This window comes from Alligator mississippiensis, chromosome 4, assembly GCF_030867095.1.
Source record: "Alligator mississippiensis isolate rAllMis1 chromosome 4, rAllMis1, whole genome shotgun sequence".
Lineage (NCBI taxonomy): Eukaryota > Metazoa > Chordata > Crocodylia > Alligatoridae > Alligator > Alligator mississippiensis.
In genome coordinates, this window is record NC_081827.1 from 252531791 (window position 1) to 252551933 (window position 20143).

The following is a 20143-nucleotide window of genomic DNA, read 5'->3' on the forward strand; positions in this document are numbered from 1 at the left end:
TACCCTCAACTTCCCTTGCTGCAGCTTGAGCCCGTTGCTCCTTGTCCTGTCATCTGCCCCCACTGAGATCGGTCCAGCTGTGTCCTCTTTGCAGCCCCCCGGCAGGGAGTTGAAGCCTGCTATCAAATCCCACCTCGGTTTTCTCTTCTGCAGTCTAAATAGGCCCAGTTCCCTCAGCCTCTCCTCACCAGTCCTGTCCCCCAGCCCCACAACCATTTTCATTGTCCTCCAGTGGACTCCCTCCAACGTTTTACATCCTTGCTGTAGTGGGGGCCCACAGCTGGACACAGGACTCCAGATGTGGCCTCCCCAGTGCTGAATAGAGGGAAGAATCACTGCCCTCGATCTGCTGGCAACGCTCCTACCCATGCAGCCCAGGATGCCGTTAGCCTTCTTGGCACCAAGGGCACACTGCCGGCTCCTGTCCAGCTTCTTGTCCCCTGTCCCCCCAGGTCCTTTTCTGCCGCTTATTCAGTCGGTTCCCAAAAACATTGTGTAAAACATTCCCCTCCTACTCAGTGATCCATCTCTTGTAAGTACCTTATTTTCCTGCATACAACACATACCTCCCCTCAGTCAGCTGCTGGAATTTGCCATGCATATTATATGTAAAAAATATGGTAAAAAACATTTCTGCCCTTGCCCAACAAAAATGAAAGGAAAATCCACATAAGAGTCAAAGGAACAGAACAGGAAGCAGGGCTCCCTTGCTGCTGCTGCTCAGTTTCTTATTATAAGGAAATCTCTCTCCCCCCCCTTTCATTCTGTCTTTCAAAAAACAAGGTGCTTTTCTCATTCTGGGGTGTGTGATATGCAAGAAAATGCAGGATTGTCTGGCTTTTCCCAGCATGGTGGGTTGGCAGCAGTGGCATGTTGGGACTGCCAACAGAAAGTGGGGGGAGGCGGTTTGAAAACTGACACACGTTTCTTTCCTCCTTCACAGAAACAAGAGGAGAAGGAAGCTCTGCTTCTCTTCTATAACAGAACTGCCGAAGCCAAAATCCGCTCCGTCATGTAAGTTGGGTGTCAGCAGCTCATTTTTATTGAGCAAAATGGGATTTGCTTCCCAGAAAAGAGGAAGGGAGTTTGAGATAATGTCGCAGCAAAACCAAGTGTCATTTTGAGCCCATTTAAGAAAAAAAATGCATTTAGTTTTAATTGCGGTGCTGACGCATTCTCTGAATCACTCTGCCGGCTTAACTCCAGGCAGAGAACTCAACTGTGTGGCTTGAGCCAAATTGAAGTAACCCGGCGCACGGGGTTTGGATCAAGTGCTCTGCTTCGGACCCTGCTGTCGTTTAAAAGGAATGAATCAATAGGATGAAAGGAATTCAAGAAACCAAGCACGTTATTGCCACCCTGCTGCAGAAAGCATTAACCCAGTGTAGTTATCGAAGGAGTTTAGCCTTTATAGCACTCGCTAAAGGTGGCACGTTGACAGCTATGAAACTCTGATGCCCCACAGAGCTGCTGCGGGATCACAGGAACAGGAAATGATTCCCCAGAGAGGTGCTTTCAACTGCTGCCCCCCCCAGAGGTGATCTCTTTTGGTCAGTCTCCATCCTTGGGTTTTCTGCCAAGCCTGCCAAGGAGTCTGGGAGGGCTGCTTAGAAAGTGGATTGTTTTTATGATGAAGCAGATGACTCCAGCTTTCCAGCAATTTATTTCTTATAGTCCATTGAACTGCTGTCCTATGGTAATGACCTGGCAGCAAAGTCTGGGTGATTTCACGGTCTCAGACTTTGCTGCAGAATTCATCTGCTGGTTTGCCACTATATTGCACTCCGGTCTCTCTCTTCTTTCTTTAAAAAGAGGGTTTCTTTTTTTTTCTTATTTCAAATGTGAGCTGAAAAAACCCCATATAGTGTTGTTTCCCCAAATCTGCCGTTGGCCTGACGCAAATAGACCTGCTCTGTTCATTTCTATGAGTTGCCTACTATGAACTTTTAAAGATGCACATGTCATCTAGTTAATGTACTTGTCCTGCAGTCCCACGCTGCCTCCCACAGCCTCTCAGGTGCCAAAGTGACCAGCTTCCTCTGACAATGCGCGTGGTGCTGTTGTACCTTGTCGCTACCAAATCTGCCGCTTGTTGAACAACAGATGGGAAGAGCACGTAAAATAAATGCGATGAGCTTAACGTCAGGTATCACTGAGATGCTTATTCATTTTTGGATGTATTTTAAAGAAAAGCAAATCTTAAAAAAAAAGAAAAAAAATCAGGGCTGTCCAACTTGCAACCGGCTGGGGGCTGCACCTGCAGGGGCCGTAGGCCCAGTGGGGTACACCAAGGCAGGGCATAGCCCCCCACTGGACCATACACCCCATGGATGTGACCCCCTTGGGGAACTGCATACCTGTGACACCCCCTTAACTGCACAGTGTGCCTCCAGTCCCCGCTACGCTGCACTCCCCAGTCTCACTCTCAGCTCCCCGGTCTGCTGTACTGCCTCATCCCCTGGGGTGGGGGCAGGAAGTGGCTGCTGGAAGAGGGAGCAGCATCCCAGCAGGAGCTTGGGGACTGCAGTTTAGCCCCTTGTGAGCTACATGCAGTCCATGGGCTGCCAGTGGGACAGCCCTGAATGAACTGAAAGTCAGCATTTCTTGGTCAAATGTTGCAGAATCCAGTAACCTGATGGCATAGCTACAGGGCATGAAGGTCCTTTTGGATTTTTTCAGTTGCTGCTAACCTAGGCCATGCTGAAAACCCTTCATAGTCCTGATCCTGGCATCAGTTTGCTGAACCATCAACCCTTGCTAAAAGCCAACATTTATTTTACCTGTTGTGAACAAGGTATAGATAGCTTGCAGAAGACTCTTATGTAACAGGCTGTTGTATTTCTTAGGTGGCAGAGAAATAACTTTTGAGGTGTCCTGATGGTTTGTTTGTTTTTTTACTTATAAAGTGAAAGTAGAATTAAAAAACACGTTATGGATCGCTGCTTCTTGGACAGTGAATGTGTTGCCCAAGACACTGAAGTTAGAAGTACAAATGGATGAATGAAATATCTGGATGAACAGAAGTAACTTTGAGTATCACATTGAATGGTAGAATTAGGACCAACTTAAAGTGGGAAGCAATTAAAAACAACCCTGGACAGAAAAGTAAATAGTGATGCTTCCTTAGATTTTTTTTTTAATCTGTGAATGTTTGGGTAAAGAATCAGAATGTACTATTGAAGTCTGTTTTCTGTTGCTAGCGGGTTTTCTGGTTTCTGTCTACAGATTAATAGGATGATTTAGGATTTGAAATTTATCTGGACTGGGGTAACATAACTAGAGTTATTATTTTTTCTTGTTTTCATGCAGAGAATACATCCTGGACTTACTTGAAAGTGGAAGAGAGAAATTCCTGGTGTTTGCTCATCACAAGATAGTACTGGATGCAATAAGTGAGGAACTGGAGAAAAAGGTAAGCTTTTAAATCAGGTTCCTGCTCATTTTATTGTTGTCCCAATGCCACAACTGCTTAAGAGATCTCAGAAGTCCTGGCAAGTTGGCTTGCTTACGAAAGCTAGTGACACAGATCGTCTACTGTGTGAGATTTCTAGCACGCCCTCAGCAGGATAACTAAGGTCCAGAATGTGTTTGCCTGATGGGCTCTGCAGTTCATATTCACATGGGCCATCCCTGCACGTAGCATTCCTTGGTGTTAGCCACCAGCCCGGACTGGTATTTGCCCAGTGCTTTCAGTAGTACTGTACTGGTACCCAGTCTTGCCACTGCTGCTTGTTACTCCTCCTTGCCGACGGTCGGTGAGACAGCAGTAGCAAACCAACCCTGGCTACAACTTCCTTCATCTGTCTGGTTTCTTGGATCCCTGTCGCTCTCAATTTTTGTATCTGACTATTGCAGGGAGGCTGCAGTGACCTAGCTGGTTAGCAGTCTCTCTGTAGTCATAAGCAAAAGTCAAACTTCCTTGTCTATTTTTTTTTATCTGTCTATATCCTTTTGAAATCTCTGCTTATGAGGGGTTGTTGGCTTATCTGTGAGACCTGGCTGGGGCCAGGTAGAATATGAGTTTGAAAGCAGCTGATTCCTCCTGGAGGTAAGTCTGAGGGTAGAGTTGGAAAATTGCTCGTTCTTCTGGAATCGTGCGGGGACCTGTCCTGTCTCCAGCAAGAAACTGGGACACTGTGGCAGCAGCATCAGTGCATGGGCTGTACTCAGGTCTGCACTCAACATTTTTATCCAATTCTCCCCTAGCTGTAGGCTTATCACTGTCTTAGTGCCTTGTCATGATAAGGGTCTAGATGACAGCTGACCAGATGGAGGGGTTGCTGACTGGGGACATTTGTTTTGAATTGTGGCTTATGTCTGGGAGCATAAGGAACTATTCAGATAATTTTTTTAAACAAAAAGCCCTGCAAATGCCTTAAAAATATATGCACGCACACGTACATTAAAATGTATATTGAATTTTGTTTTAAATATATATCTATATAAAATATCATTTTTTAAAATGTTTAAATTAATATATATATTGCACCATTATATATTTATATATATATGTATATGTTTATACACACACACACACACACACTGCTTTAATTTAAAAAAAAGTTTGTTTTTCTATAAAATACAACTAAAAATGAACAGCTCAGTGATACCTGATATTAAGCTCACGGTGTTTATCTTACACATGCACCTCATCTGTTGGTCAGCAAGTGGCAGATTTGGTAGCGTCTATACCTTTCTACAAAGGCAGAGAATGGTAGACTGCTGCGGTGTAGTGACTCTCTGAGGTTTCTTTGCTCTTCCCAAGTCTTGTGAAGGAAATTTGGTAGAACATGTGAAAACAAAGCCCTGGTAATGTGCGTTTCCCATTCCCTTTCCTCAGCGCGTTGGGTATATTCGCATCGATGGGTCCACGCCGTCAGCCGAGCGCCAGGCTCTGTGCCAGAATTTCCAGGTCTCCGAGAAACTCTGTGTGGCTGTCTTGTCCATCACCGCTGCAAACATGGGGGTGACGCTCTCTTCCGCTGACCTGGTTGTGTTTGCAGAGTTATTCTGGAACCCAGGCGTAAGTATCCGTCACTTATGGCTGTGCGGATCAATAGCTACCACAGAAAGGGGGCAAATTATCGTGTTGAAAGGTAGAAATGGACTGAGGTTGTGGGATGTCTGGTGAGGGAGGGGAAGATCAGAGGTTTTTTTTTCCCCTCAATCTTTTCCTCTTTAGAATTTTACACCCAACACCAGTCCCGTCCCCCTCCCACCCTGTTTGAAACCATGGCAGCCCCTAGGTGAGTGGCCTGGATGAGTCTGTAGTAGGTGATTGGGAATTGGTTAAAAATGGCACAAGCTATTGCTTCTGTTTCCAGCTTCGCCCATACTTTTGCTGATCACAAGAGCTAGCACCAAACCACCTGGTCAGTCCATGGGCATATTCAGAGCAATCACCCCTCACCAATGCTGCCATCCCCTCTCTAGGAATAGGGAGTTTGGATTCTCCATTGTACCTCATTGTATTTGGATGTTTTCTCTAATCCCGAGCACGTGTTGCCTATTCTGCATCTGTAGCTAATAACTAAGAGGAGAGGAAGTTTATCTGAGCTCACTTTCATACTCAAGGTAATCCTGAATTCATGCTGCCCCAGTTCTTTACTAATGCATTGATTTAAACTCCTCTATGAATTACTTACACCATACTGGTTCCATTGAGAATTAGGGTGCACAGCAGCTTGCAAGAAACACTCAGTGCCTTCCAGTATCGGGTCCTTTGTCCAGTGGCATGAAAGAGTGTGTGTCACTATAAAGCCATTTTGTCTGCCAAGGAGAGCAAGCCTGATCCGGTATGAATACAGATAATGGGAATGAAGCAATTCAACAGAACAGGAAGATGGGCTGTTCCATACTGGCACCATGCAGAGCTGACAGAGGAGCAGGGTTAATGTGCGTTATCTTGATGGCAGAGGCACAGGGCTGAACTTTACCAGGAGGCTCTGCTTCATAAAGAAAATGAAACAAGATGCAGATGAGCCCCTTCCTGGTTAGATGTTCCAAGTCGTGCTTTTATGTTCAGTGAAGGGAGGATGGCCCAGGCATCAAGGCACTCACCTGGCACTTCGGGAGCTCAGCTTTGCCCCAGAGCAGTCGCACAGGCTCATATCCCCCCAAAGCCTTATGGTGTCTACGCTGTGTTGAGAAATAGGTGCCAAAGCACAGCAGAACCCGGATTCTTTGGAGCATTGGGGTCCTTGACCCCCTGAGAAGATGAAGGCTTGTGAGCTGGCCAGAAGCCACATACAGCTGCAGAAAACAGCTGTGCCAGAGCATGGCTGTGCTCCAGCTGCTTGCTGCATTATTTATTTCAAAGAGCTGTTTTCCACACCACTGCAGGACTGCTGAGGGGCTCCAGCTAAGTGGAGAAGCAGTGCCCTTTGCAATAAAAAGTCACAGCAAGCAGCTGAGTGGCTTATTCTGAATTCAGCAGCCCACCGGGAATAAGTAGGTTATGAACCATCCAGATGCAAAAATCTGGGTCCAGCTGTGCTTGGAGAACCTGGACCTCTGTCTCGTGTGCCCACCTGTAAAATTTTGAATGATAGCACATCCCTGCTTCTCAGAGGAGGTGGCAGAATAAGCGCATTGATTGTGAAGCTTTCGGATAGCCTAACAACAAAGGCCATATTACAGTGATAACTCGGATATACCGCAGCCCCTCTCCTATCTTCTGCTGTTTAGCTTATGCTAAGAAAAATGAATCCTGTTCCCATCCTCTGCGTTCCAGCGCTGCTTCCTGGTATCCGCTCACTCATCCAGTAGGGTCGGAGCTGCCAGCTGTCTCTAAGGATAAGGAAAGCAGGTGTACCAAGCATTTTCGGTGGCTGGGGTGACAGCAGTAGTGGCTGCTGAGATTTTTGTGCCCCCCTCAAAATTGGTGCCTGAGGCTGGTGCCCCAGTCGCCCAGTCTGGTTATGCTTCTGAAGGAAAAAAGATAGTTAACGGCATCCTGGGCTGCATTGGTAGGAGTGTCGCCACCAGATCGAGGGCAGTGATTCTTCCCCTCTATTCAGCACTGGGGAGGTAACATCTGGAGTGCTGTGTCCAGCTGTGGGCCCCCCACTACAGAAAGGTTGTGGACACATTGGAGACAGTCCAGTGGAGGGCAGTGAAAATGGTTGGGGGGCTGGGGGACAGGACTGGTGAGGAGAGGCTGAGGGAAATGGGCTGATTTAGTCTGCAGAAGAGAAGACCGAGGGGGGATTTGATAGCAGCCTTCACCTCCCTGCAGGGGGGCTGCAAGGAGGACGGAGCTGGACTGCTCTCAGTGCGGGCAGACGACAGGACAAGGAGTAATGGGCTCAAGTTGCAGCAAGGGAAGTTTAGGTTGGATATTGGGTAAAACTTTCTCATGAGGAAGGTAGTAAAGCATTGGAACAAGTTACCCAGAGAGGTGGTGGAGTCTCCATCCTTGGAGGTTTTGAAGACCTGGCTAGACAAAGCCTTGTCTGGGATGCTGTAGTTGGGGCTGGTCCTGCTGGGAGCAGGGGTTGGACTAGGTGTGACCTCCTGAGCTCCCTTCAACCCTCATTGCTATGATTATATGAAAACGTTGCATTTTAAATGGGCCCATCCAAATCTTCTTTAGGCCTAGCCACAGGGTGGGCTCAGGCATAACCCCATGTCGTCATGTGAAGTGGATTAGCTGTGGTGGGATGTTGTCCCGTAGGGACCCAGTCCTGTGGGAGACGATGGGTGAGGTGTCCCTGATTGCAGAGGTGTGTCTGGGGATTCCCTGGGGCATGTCCGTGTAAGCAGAGAAAGCCAGGGTTGCCCTGCTTAGGGACACACCCTGGGATGTGCCCCTACAGCAGGCGAAAGCTGAGCAAGCGCTCCCAGGACTTGAGGGGCCCGATCCTGCACAGGAATTCCTGGGAGGCACAGGATCAGGCCCCTCAAGGCCGGGAAGCACCTCCAAGGGCAGCCAGACAGCGTGAGTAGCTCCGGGCTGACTGTGCTCTCCCGCCATAAAACTAACACTAATAGACGTCTGCTGCACTGGAGCAGCAACAACAACGATCGCTTTTTGTCGCCGCCACAAAGTTGAGCGTTAATGGTGTGACGAATGGTATGGACGTCTGTTTGCTTTCCCTTTGTGCCACCATGGAAATTGTTATGGCGGCACAAAGGCAATGTCTCTTTGCACTTTCAGAGAGGCTGCGCTGTGAAGAGGGGTGGTGGGACAGTGTTGCTGAAAAGTTTATGGGCGTGGGCAGTCTTGGCTAGGACTCGGGTGGGAGACCTGCCTGGGAAGGCAGGGACCACGTGAACTGGGACTGGCGACTTGTCAGGGGGCAGCGGTCTCAGGGTCAACACCTCACCAGCGCGCCGGCGAGGAGCAGTGTAGTCGCTCCCTCAGCTGAAACAGAAAGCAGAGGCCTTGACTCAGAGCAGCAATTGGATTTCTGCTGATTTTGGAGGGGAGAGGCATTAACCCTGCAGACATGGTCGGAGTCCCGCCTGCCCTGCTTTCACCAGCAGTTTCAGAGGAAGAATAATTCCTGCCCTTGATATCACAGGTTTCACCAGTGGGTTTCAGCCCCTTTTACTGTGGAATTGCAATCATCCCCTATTTATCCAGAGGGGAAACGGAGGCGTGGAGAAGTGACATGCCCAGGGTCACTGGGTGGGCCATTGGCAGGGACAGAAGCAGAAATGGGATGTCCTGTGTTACAGTTCAGTGATCTGTCCCCCTAAACCCTAGTGCCTCCCACTTTCCCTTTACATCTGCACTGACATGCAGGTTTAAAGCAGCTAATCCACACGACGTGTAAGGGGCTGCATTTCAGTGGTGGGTAAATGATGGTGCTGTCCAAACAGGGATTCTCAGCCAGGGTGCCACAGCACGCTGGGGTGCTGAGATCCTTTTAAGGGTGCTGTGGGGTGCTGCACAGAGCACTGTTAGATGAGCAAACACCTACACAAGTCCCAAGATAAACCAGAGATTTCTAGTAGGAACCCATAGTGCCGCTAACATTTTGTCTTGTGGTTGTGCTGAGTTCTGTGCAACAAAAGAATTGTTCTATTATTTTTTTGTTGTCAAAAACCAAGTGAAAGCTAAGAGGTGGTGTTTTCTGAGGGGCAACCTCGAGTCTAAAAAGGTTGAGAACCACTGCTGTAAACGTAAGATGCCGTATTAGTTATTAGTTATAATGTTAATGTTATGAATGTGTTAATATGAATATAATGATGATAATGTTAATCTCAGGACTGGAATTCACAGATCACACCCTTTCTGAACAGCTGTCTAAATATTTGCACCGATTGCTGTTCGTTGCAGGTCTGCCACGCGTGCACACCTGTTTGTGCTGATGCAGGGAAGGGAATGTTTTGGCAGATAAGCTTTCTCTAGGGCAGTGGTTCTCAAACTTTTTTTTTCGCGGACCACTTGAAAATTGCTGAGGGTCTCGGCAGACCACTGTTAATAAACTTGAATAAAAAGTTTAAAATAAAAATAAACTTTTTTTTGTTCTACAAATCAAAGCACACAACTCATATTTTAATATGAGTAGTCTTACCTTACAAGTACAGGTATTCTTGATTATTGTGCAAAGTTTCTGCGGACACCTGGGTCCGCGGACCGCAGTTTGAGAACCTCTGCTCTGGGGAATGCTCCCAACAACAGGCTCTTTCCAGTAATTCAGGGGGAAGGATGAGGAATGAAGTGTGGCCTGGACTTGGATTCGGATGCAGTTCCCTGCCATCTCTCAAACATCCTGTGTTAACGTGGGCATGTGGGCAGATGCTACTTGAAACCAATTTAATAGGTGAGGTGGACTTGCCTCTCAGGTGCAACAGTTAAACCAAACCAACTTGTGTGTGCATCTGTCCACTTGTAGAGCCGTATAAGGGAGCTAAGTCTGAATGAAACGGGTCTAAAGTTATAACAGTTTCACTTCACTCACAGTGCAAGTGGAGCAGACAGATGTAACAGCTGTGAACATTTTGTACCAGTATAATTTAATACTGGTATAACTGTTACGTCTGTCCCAGCCTCAGGCCCAGAACTCAACGGTAGTTAAGCACTTAAGACGGACCAATTTCAATGAGAGACAGACAACCGCACGCCTTTAAAAATCTGGACATTACTCTCTTAGTGCCTCTGTTCCTCATCTATAAAAGGGACATCATAATCCTCCTTTTCTCCCAACCTTTTCAGTCTTGCCTGTTTAGGCTACAGACAATTTGGGACAGGGATTGGCCCTCACGATAGTTTTATACAGTGTTTGTTGGAGTGGAAACCTGATGGGAATCTACGTGCTAGCAGGGTACACATAATCAAGAGTAACTGAGTGCTACAGTGATGTTTGTGCTTCGTGTCTCTCTCAAAGGTCCTGATCCAGGCTGAAGATAGGGCGCATCGCATTGGACAGACCAGTTCTGTTAGCATTCACTACCTGGTGGCGAAAGGCACAGCAGATGTCTTCTTATGGTAGGTGGAATAGCTCCTTCTGGTTCTCCACCTGTTTTGTTGTTGTCGTTTAAGTCTGTAACTTGTGTGACAAAGTCCTTAACTCCCAAGCTGGTTTTCCCGTCCACGTAGCGTGGGTTGTGGGGCTGTTCTGCGATCAGCGATAGTGGTAAGGTGTTTTGGGATGAGTCTTTGGAAGGCTGGAGTCTAATTAATGACCTTGCATGCGGGTGCAGCTGGGTGACAAAAGGGTAAGTAAGCATCTTTGTCAAATGAAAAGTAGGTAGTCAGTTAGAGAGGGCCTAAGAGAACTAAAATGGTCATAGCCTTGGAGTAGGGAGAGGGATTTTGTTTCTTTCTTGGGCACAGCACAGGTGATGGGTCCTGTTAGGTGCTGAGTGCTTCCTGAGAGACGAGCTCCACGGGAACTGAAGTGCTCAGCACCTCACATACGACTTGGAGCATTTGGGATCCTGAGTTGTCAGGGCGCGGTGTTGCAGAGGGAGTCTGCATCCTTTCATGCTGCTCTGCAGTAAGCCCGTCTGGCCAGCACAAGAAATGCCACTGGCAGACCCCCTGGGGACTTGGGCCAGGCCTCTGTCTGGAGTGAAAGCTGCAGGGGAAGACAAGGGAGCTGTAATGTAATTGTGGGGATCTTGGAAATCCTCTGTGCTGCCAGGGAATGGACCTGCAGTCGACGAGAAGAAATTAGCCACCAGATGGTCCTTTTAACGTCCGAAATTATATATTTCCATTATCTCATCCGAGAGAGCAAATGAGCTGAAGCAAACTTGTGCAGTTCCCAGAATATCATGATTGCAAATAATTATAGCCCTGCAACGCGAGGAGCTGGAGGCCAACGTATCGCCCACATTTCAAGGAAAGTTAATGACAGTCATTTTGCCTTTTATTTGCAGAGAGCCTTCCATGCAGTTGTTAGTGCTTGGAAGGAAGGAAATGGGCTTCTCAAGGGAAGACAGATGCATTTTGCCCCTCCTTCTTCCTCCCCCACCCCATCCCAGGTGCAATAGTTGCAGTGTGGTGGCTTTCACTCGTTCGTAATTTCTCGTCTCGTGCTGCAGATGTCTAGAACTTGGAGGTGAGGGTGGGACCTGTGTGGTCACGGTCTCCCTTTGGTGGCCAACACGGGTTGCACCAAGAAATGCACTTGTGCAGAAAGAGCAGGGCTCTCACCACTTCCTTCAGTAGATGATTCCATAGCTGAACAGGTCCTGCTGTCGGGAGGTTTTCCTCCTAGTCCGCCTAAGTTTTCCCTTTTAGCTGTATCCTTTTACACCTCATTTAAACCCTCTGTCCTGCCCTATACAACCAGTTTTCCTCCTGGCAGTAAGCACCTACAAACTGTCGGTAGCTTGCCATCACCACCTCCTCTTTTTGGTCATTTAGGATCATAGAGAAATAGGGCTGGAGGGGACCTCACAAGGTCTGGTCCAGCTCCCTGCTCAAGGAGGAGCACTCCTGACTGCAATAGTCCAGCCAAATGTCTGGCCAACCTGCTCTTGAAAATGTCCCAGGACGGACAATCCACCACTTCTCTGGGCAGCTTCTTCCAACGTTTGACCACCCTCATGGGCAGAAAGTTCTTCCTAGTCTCCAACCTGAACGTCCTCTGCTGCAGCTTGAGGCCAAGGCTCCTCGTCCTGTCCCTTACAGCCACGGACTAAAAGTAGATCTCCATCCTCTTTATAATTGCTCTCCAATTCACCCAACGAACCTTGTCTGCCTGATTGCTCTCCAGGTATTTCAAGACTGTTATCAAATCCCCCTTCTGCTCTTTTCCAGACTATGTAATCCTAGTTCTTTCAGCCTTTCCTCATAAGTCTTGCATCCCATGCCTCTAGTATTTTGTTGTTGTTTTCTGGTGAACTCTTTCCAAACTTTCCACGTTGTTTTTGGAGCGTGAGGCCCAAAACAGGACTCGGTACTCCAGATAAGACTTTGCCGGTGCCTCACCTTCAGCCTCCTAGCCCTTTGTTTGCCCTTTTTTGGTCTCCCTTCTGGTTGTTACTATCTCCGTGGTACTGAAGTGACTCGAGTTTAACACAGCGCACCAGGCATGCAGACATGCTCAGAAGGCTGTCACTGACACTGCTGGGTCACCAGAACTGGCTCTGCTGCCTCCGCTGAAAGGGCTGGTATGTTTAAATACTCCCAACACTCTTTATTTTTTAACTGTGTGGTAGCTGATTTAATGCATCTTTGCCAGGAGAGAGAAGATCGTGGCATCTTGCATGCTAATATGTTTCTGTCTTTTAACATTTGCTCTGTGCTGCTTCCCCGCAGGCCTATGATTCAGGAGAAAATAAAAGTACTGGGTGCAGCTGGTCTCTCTGAAACCAATTTTTCTGAAACGGCTGAAGCCACCGACTATTTCATCAAGGTAACCGCTGGGAAAGTGGGCCAGCCAAGCCATTTCGACTTTGGCTTTGGCATATCATTTGCTGGTGGAGAAGGAAGAGGTTCTGCCACAAGTTAGGTCCCACACCGTCCTCCTTGCCACGTGCCTGGAGCAGCCTGTCCACGAGACAGCCCTAGCCTCGTGTGGAAGGAGACTTAGGTGCTCCTGCAGCACTACTCTTTCCTCATCCCACCTATGGAGACTTCTCCTGGCAGTCAGGAACCACCTGAGGAGAGTGGATGGGGTTCAGGAAACACTGCTCTGTCTCCTTCGGAGGTCCTCCAGGCCTTGTGTTGGTAATGCAAGGCCATGTTACCCGTTTGGTTGAATTTCCCCTCTCCCACAGGGGTTGTAGCTCAACCAGTGGAACCCCTGACAGTGCTACCAAGGACCGGGACCTCCCTGTAGATATAGCCATGGCCTGAGGCGTGTCTCGCAAGAGTGCAGGGTTACTCTGAGGTAGAGGCATGGGTCTGGGGGGAGTGGATAACTGCCTCATTCTCTGTGGTAAGCCCTGCAAGGGAATCCTTCTAGGGGTTTCTGTTGGAAAAACTCCCTTCCCCAGCTCTGTCTTGCTCTGAAGAAGGCCATAGACTTTTGCAAATCAACCCCTTCCAGAAAATGAGGGTGTGAGGCTTAACTGTAGAGGGTACCAATGCAGGCAGGGCTGAATTCCTGCCACGTTCTTGCTGTGGGTATGTCTTGTGCTGGGATGTGATCCTCCACTGACTGGAAGAGCGGAGCAGAGAGCGTTGTATGCATCATTATCGCTTAAAATTCTTCATGTGTCAGATCTCTCAGGTTTTGTTCCCCAGCAGGACCCAAGGCAGAAGACCATTTACGACCTTTTCCAGAAGACCTTTGCTGACGACGGAGATGACCTTGACGAAGCTTTGTGTATGGAGGCAGTCGACGCATGCCAAAATCCCGATCTTGGATGTGCCGGGCAGAGTGCAGAAGACAGCTGTTCAGAAAGCCCACGTAAGAAGCAGCGTATCGAGGATTTTTTTTGTAAACAGTGAAACTACAAGAAGAGACATACATATAGTAGAATATTTTTTTTATTAAAAAAAGATTTAAAAATCCCCCAAAGAATCACTGTGTTTGAGTTTGCAAAAAATAAACCACAAGACAGGCTCCCATTTCTGTGGCGTGTTTCATGCTGGAGGATGAAAAGACAATGCTGGGTGAACGTGGGTTGGGAGCCTTGAAGTCCTTTTGCCAATGACACCGTTTCCGTGAGCATTTTTGTTCAAAAATAACGTTCGCTTTTCTACAACCCAAGAATATGGCAAGGGATGAACCACTTAGTGGCTGCCAAATGCTTTGAACCTGCAAAGTACCCAATAAACAGCAAATATTGTTATCCTGTAGAACTTTGCATGCTGTATCGCTGTCTGCAAGAGCCACTACATCGGTGAGATGCAGCCTCAGGTGGTAGCACACTGGAGCACAGCAGGAGAGCGTGGAAAGGAGAAATTCTGGATGCTGGGGCAGGCCTCTGCAAACAGGCCTCTGCTTATACCTCTTTGCCAATCCTTTGTTAAATCTGCATCCACGCAGTCTCTCTCCATTGCACTTAGTTTTCAGCGATGTCCTTCCGTAAGACTCGGCATCATCTCCGGCAGTGACAGAACCAGGTGCCTGTGTTTGTATGCTCGTGTTTTCTTATTTATAGCAGAGAGCGCAAATGAAGAAAACAGGTTCCAGGTTTTATGTCAAACCCCCCCCCCCCCCCCCCCCCCAAATAATAAATAAATAAATAAAAGTATCTTCCACCTCTCTGCCCTCCCAGGCTTGGAACTTGTCTATTTTCTTGTGGCATTTTCTTTGTATTGGGATTTTGCTTCATTTTTTGGCCTTGAGTGTATAAAATGCATGATGCAGTGGAAACACAGCGTTTATGTAAAGTATTTGCAAGAGCTGCAGCCCAGACTTCTCTGGTGGTTTTCTTATGCACCTTCTACAGTGCCTTATCTCTCATGACAATGTTTTCCCCTAAATGTTTGCTTATATGACGTAGCAGTCACTTCCATTTTGTGTTCTCGTAGGAGTGCCGCTTTGCTGGCACTTTTAAGACATACAGTTTGTCGCTACCACAGCTCCATTGGTGGTAGAGAGGTGATGGCAGAGGTTTTGGCATAGAAAGGTATTTTTATTCCTACATGACCCTAAGCTCTCCTTTGGGGCTTAGAGGATGTGGCCAGGAGAATACCTGAGTCCCATCTGTACTACCGCTTCTCCGTGCGTGCTCTGCTGGTGAATCGCAAGCTCAGAAACATAGCAGCATCGAACCAACCTGACAGCGTAGTACCATCCTCATTCCTTTTGAGTGGTTTTTGTGCTGTGGACTCCAGGGAATGGACTGGACTCGACTCATTTCACAAAGGACACCGAACTGCTTTGATTAAACTTTAAACCATTACTGACTGAAGCTCAGTTTGAACTTGCAACCTAGAGGTGAAGGGCTTTTACTTCATTACCTGTCACCTGAAGCATGCCGGCTCCCAGCAGTTGCCTACGTTTTCCTTTAGGTTTAATGTTATTCTTATTAACATTTATTGTGCCAAGTAACTGCAGCAGTTCTTGTTCTGGTTTGCTCAGCCTTTTAGAAGATGCCCAGGGATTAGCTATGTGTGCATTTATGTTCACAGTGATGCAGAAACATCAACGGGGCTCCACGTTGTGAATCTGCTCTGGTGCTAGTTAGATATTACTGACACCTGCCATACATGAAGAAGGAAGGAAGAAAATCCCAAATCCAAACCGGTTCTGCGTGTGAATCAAATGTTGCTTCTGTTTCAGTGGACTCTGACGGCTGGCTGAGCCTCTGCACGCATCTAGCTACTTTACTGTACTCAGCTGGCTGGAAATGTTCTTGCCCTCCAGTATTTATCCCATTTCACAGAGCCATGCCCTTTCCTCCACAGCAAACCTATTTGAACGTGGGCTCTTTTCAGTAAGATGTGGAAGTGTTGCCCGCTCGCAGCTCAGGGAGGATGGAAAGATTTCACCTGAACAAACATCATCTCGTCGCCCACTTCTCTTGTCCTCAGAAGTGAGAGGAGCTGCAAATAGCACTTTTCTGAAATCCGCCAAATGCATCTTTGGAGGATTCTGCCTCTCATAAACCCTCAGCGTATCTTATCTACACACAGATGCATCTCCAGGCCCCATTAAAGGACATCAGGTGCACTCTTGCTCTAACGTGGCCCATAACAATCTCAGTTTGTTATCTGCAGAGTTGCTGAGACTTGGATGAGAACACTTGAAATTCACTTTACCCTTTCTATATTAAAAAAGTGTGTTGTGGGGGGGGAGGCTGGTAGCGGAAACTGCTTCTGGAGGAAAAAGTGCTTTTAGCCATTATGTCGAGGGAGCTCTGTGCTGCTACCAAGTGACTTTACTAGCTGTATTTTTGCAGGCAAACAGCAGTCCATTGCATGCCGTGCAAGTCTTCAGCTCTTGGTTGTTCCCTCCTCGCGTTTTATTTGAAGACGACTTCTTACTCATTAAGTCACGATGCACAAGAGGGATGAAAGCTAAAGGCTGGGAAGTATAAAGAAGCTTGTGTGTTTGTTTTTGAAGACAGGCTATTCTAGGGCTCAGGAGAGATGCGGTCTGGTTTCTAGTTCTGCCTCAGTTTCCCCCTGTGACCTGAAGACAAGTCACTTTGGGCTCCAAAGCCTCTTGGAAAGGACCCTACCAGAAAGCTGTTGATGTAAGGAGGTTCTTAATCGGTCTCAATTCGTGTATCAAATGGGGTTAATTTGATCACCTCTATTTAGATCACAAACTTTTGGGGGCAGGGATGGCATCCTTTTAATGTGGTTGTGCATCATTAAGGGCCCTGACTTTGACTGGGGCATCTCTGGCTGTCATAATGCAAATAGGCTAATATTAGTAGTCATGGTACTATTAATGCTATACCAGTAATAGGAAACTCATGAAACTCTACGAATAACAGGTAACTACTACCCCAATAAATACGACAGAATATTTACCTACCAATATTTCTCAGTAGTGAGTTTGAAATAACAGTTTAAAATTAGGATTGAAGCTGTTTTACTTTATATCGTGAACTTTGGCGGATTCTCGTTGGGCACGTCTACACGAGACACTTAATGCCCACTGGACTAATTGTACTGCACATTACCACAGCTAGCAAAAATTGTGCTAATGCACTAATTTGCAGTAGATTAATCCAGTGGGTATCAAGTGTCACAAAATGCGTTCACCTGTGCTAATGCGCAGTAGCGCTGATTATGGCACTTTAAATTAGTACCTGTTATTACAGGTACTAAACAACGTGCCATACTTATTGCACATTAGTGAATGTAGAGATGCGCCCAGTGTCTCTTGTTGGCTGTAAACTGCCCGTACATGTCATTGTTCCTTTCCCAACCCATAAGAAGAAACGTTGCTTCTAGATGGCTGAAATATGATCAATAAGATGCTTGTATATTGTAGCAAGAAGCCTGGGCAAGGAAACAGGTGCTCGAATTACGTATGCAGGACACAAAGCAGGATTATTATACCTCCATAACAGCAGCCTGGTGGAATAGCCATTATTGTCGAAACAGGACTGAGGGGCACGCTGTGTCCTGGACAGAGGAAGATAAAGGCGAGGGGCAGCATTTCTAACGTTAATGGTGTGACCACCTGTGAAGAAATGCAGAGGACGAGAATGGATACAGATGGAATCTGCTCAGGCCAAACTTGCTGTGGGAAAGGATGGTAAAACCGAATCGACCGGGAGAAAGTTGGGAATCTGCTATGGACCCTGTGGCCAGATGTCGATACACAGAGAGCTCTGCTGCTGTTGGAGAGAAATACACCTGGGAATTGTCAGTCGCTCCTTCCAACCTGACGCACTGCATCTCGGAGAGATTGCATGGATTTCCAGGGTCGGAAGGGACCTATGAGATCGTCGAGTCCGGCCCCCTGCCCTGGGCAGGAAAGAGTGATGGGGTCAAGTGACCCCACCAGATGCCTGTCTAATCTCTTCTTGAACACCCCCAAGGTACGGGAGAGCACCACCTCCCTTGGAAGCCCCTTCCGTATTTTGGCAACCCACGCTGTGAAGAATTTCTTCCTGATGTCGCATCTAAATCTGCTCTCCATCAGTTTGTGGCCGTTGTTTCTAGTAACCCCAAGGAGTGCTCTGGTAGACAGGATCCCCTATTCCCTGCTGACCCCCGCAATGAGTTTGTAGGCAGCCACACGATCACTTCTTGGCCTTCTCTTGCAGAGGCTGAAGAGATTCAGGTCCCTCAGTCTGTCTTCAGAGGATCTTACCTGCCGGCCCTCAACCATACAAGTAGCCGTCCTCTGGATCCTCTCCATGCTGTCCACATCCCTCCTGAAGTGCGGTGCCCAAAACTGGACGCAGTACTCCAACGGCGGCCTGACCAAGGCCACATAGAGGGGGAGGATCACCCCCCTGGACCTGTTTGTGATGCATCTGCTAATGCACGATAAAGTGTGGTTAGCCTTACTTATTATCTCGTCACGTTGGCGACTCGTGGTCACTTTTGCCTCAGCTATGACTCCGAGATCCCTTTCCACTGCCGTGGTGCTCAGAACGGTACTTCCCAGCCTATAGGTGTGTTGGTGATTCCTTCTCCCCAGGTGCAGCACCTTGCGCTTGTCTTTGTTGAATTGCATCCTATTCTGTTCTGCCCACATCCCCAGTCTGTCCAAATCCATCTGAATTTGCTCCCTACCCTCCAGTGTGTTTACTGCACCCCGTGGTTTGGTGTCGTCTGCGAATCGGACAGTGCTCTCCACGCCCTCATCCAAGTCACTGACGAAGACATTGAACAGCACCGGTCCAAGGACCGAGCCTTGGGGGACCCCACTGCCCACATCCATCCAGGGGGAAACCGCCCCATCCACCACCACTCTGGGTGCGCCCCATGAGACAGTTTTCCACCCACCGGACTGTGGAAAAATCCACGTCACAGCTACTTAGTTTACTTGCAAGAATTGGGTGCGACACCACGTCGAAAACCTTTTTAAAATCCAAGTAAATAGCATCTACCTCGACTCCTGCATCTAACCACTTTTGTGACCTGGTCATAAAAAGAAACCAGGTTAGTCGTGCTATCAACCCACGCTGGTTGCCCCTTAGCATTGTGTTACCCGCTGGCCACCCCACAAATGGGGTCCTTAATGATTTTTTCTAAGGTCCTGCCAAGAATAGAGGTGAGGCTAACCTGATTATAATTACCCGGGTCCCCCTTCCTCCCCTTCTTGAAAGTAGGGACTGTGTTGGCCCTTTCCCAGTCCTCCAGGACCCGTCCTGAGTGCCACGAGCGCTCAAACAGCTGCGCCAGTGGTTTCGTGATGACACTGGCCAATTCCTTTAGTACACTTGGGTGAAGATCATCGGGGCCTGCTGACGTGAATACGTCCAACCCCTCCAAGTGCCTCTTCACCAGGGCAGCGCTAACTGCTGGTGGATTTGGCCTTCCTCACTGCTTCCCTGCAAGCGCGAGCTCCTCCTTGGAGGCTGCCCCCCGCTTCCGCTGCCTGCAAGCCTCTCTTTTCCTCCGAAGGGTCTCCTGGATTTCCACTGCTCAGCCAGGAGGGTTTCCTGGCTCTTTCGCCTCCCTTTATGTGTATAATGGGTACTGCTCACTGCTTCGGATTTTTCTTCTTCCTCTTTCTTTTTGAAAGCTACAGAGAAATTTTACATTTCCTATTTCTTTGCGAGATACTTTCTGGACTGTGGTGGCTAGGCACCTATACACATGCAGGGAGGCTGCTCCGACATGCTGTAAATACAGCGCGTCGGAGCAACTTGATTAATCGGGTCTGCAGGAGCGTGGTCGTTACTGTGCTCCAGCAGACTGCAGCGTCACACATATCAGCGTCCGGTGGGGGCACGTTAAAGCTCGTCAGATGAGCTTTAATTAATTAAAGCACCCCAGCTGCCATTTTTCAGTGGGATGCTGATACATGTGACGCTTTGGGTGCTTCAATTAGAGCGGCTCCGAATTAAAGCACCCTCTTCTCCCTGTCCCCCCCCCCCCCCACTCTTGCAGCATGTATATAAATGCCCTCTTTCTCGATTTAACATGCACAAAAGTCATGAGGATATTGGCCTTTAAATAGACATTGATGATCATTGAAAAATCAGATACAGAATGAGGTGAAAAGTAGGTTTTTACCATATTTTACATCTCGGGGGGTGGGGTGGGGGGGCAGGTAGAAGGGACACTGGGCTACAGCAATCCCTTGACTTGTCTTTTAAAGCGCCAGTCCTCTGCTACTTTACCGTCTACTATTTATTTTTTAAGAAA

The 20143-nt window shown here is 47.9% G+C and overlaps 1 protein-coding gene across 2 annotated transcripts in view; it reads left to right on the forward strand.

The window, feature by feature from the left end:
- SMARCAL1 (SWI/SNF related, matrix associated, actin dependent regulator of chromatin, subfamily a like 1) overlaps nt 1-14647 on the forward strand; it is a 55282-nt gene extending 40635 nt beyond the window's left edge. Inside the window, exons 12-17 of one of the 2 annotated variants that reach the window (XM_019480595.2) lie at nt 944-1014; nt 3310-3412; nt 4841-5023; nt 10338-10438; nt 12722-12818; nt 13652-14647. In XM_019480595.2, coding sequence (XP_019336140.1) covers nt 944-1014; nt 3310-3412; nt 4841-5023; nt 10338-10438; nt 12722-12818; nt 13652-13858 — 762 coding nt within the window. In that variant the 3' untranslated portion in view covers nt 13859-14647. The remainder of the gene's footprint in view (nt 1-943; nt 1015-3309; nt 3413-4840; nt 5024-10337; nt 10439-12721; nt 12819-13651) is intronic. The other variant, XM_006258882.4, reaches the window with a different exon arrangement.
- The last annotated feature ends 5496 nt before the right edge of the window (nt 14648-20143 follow it).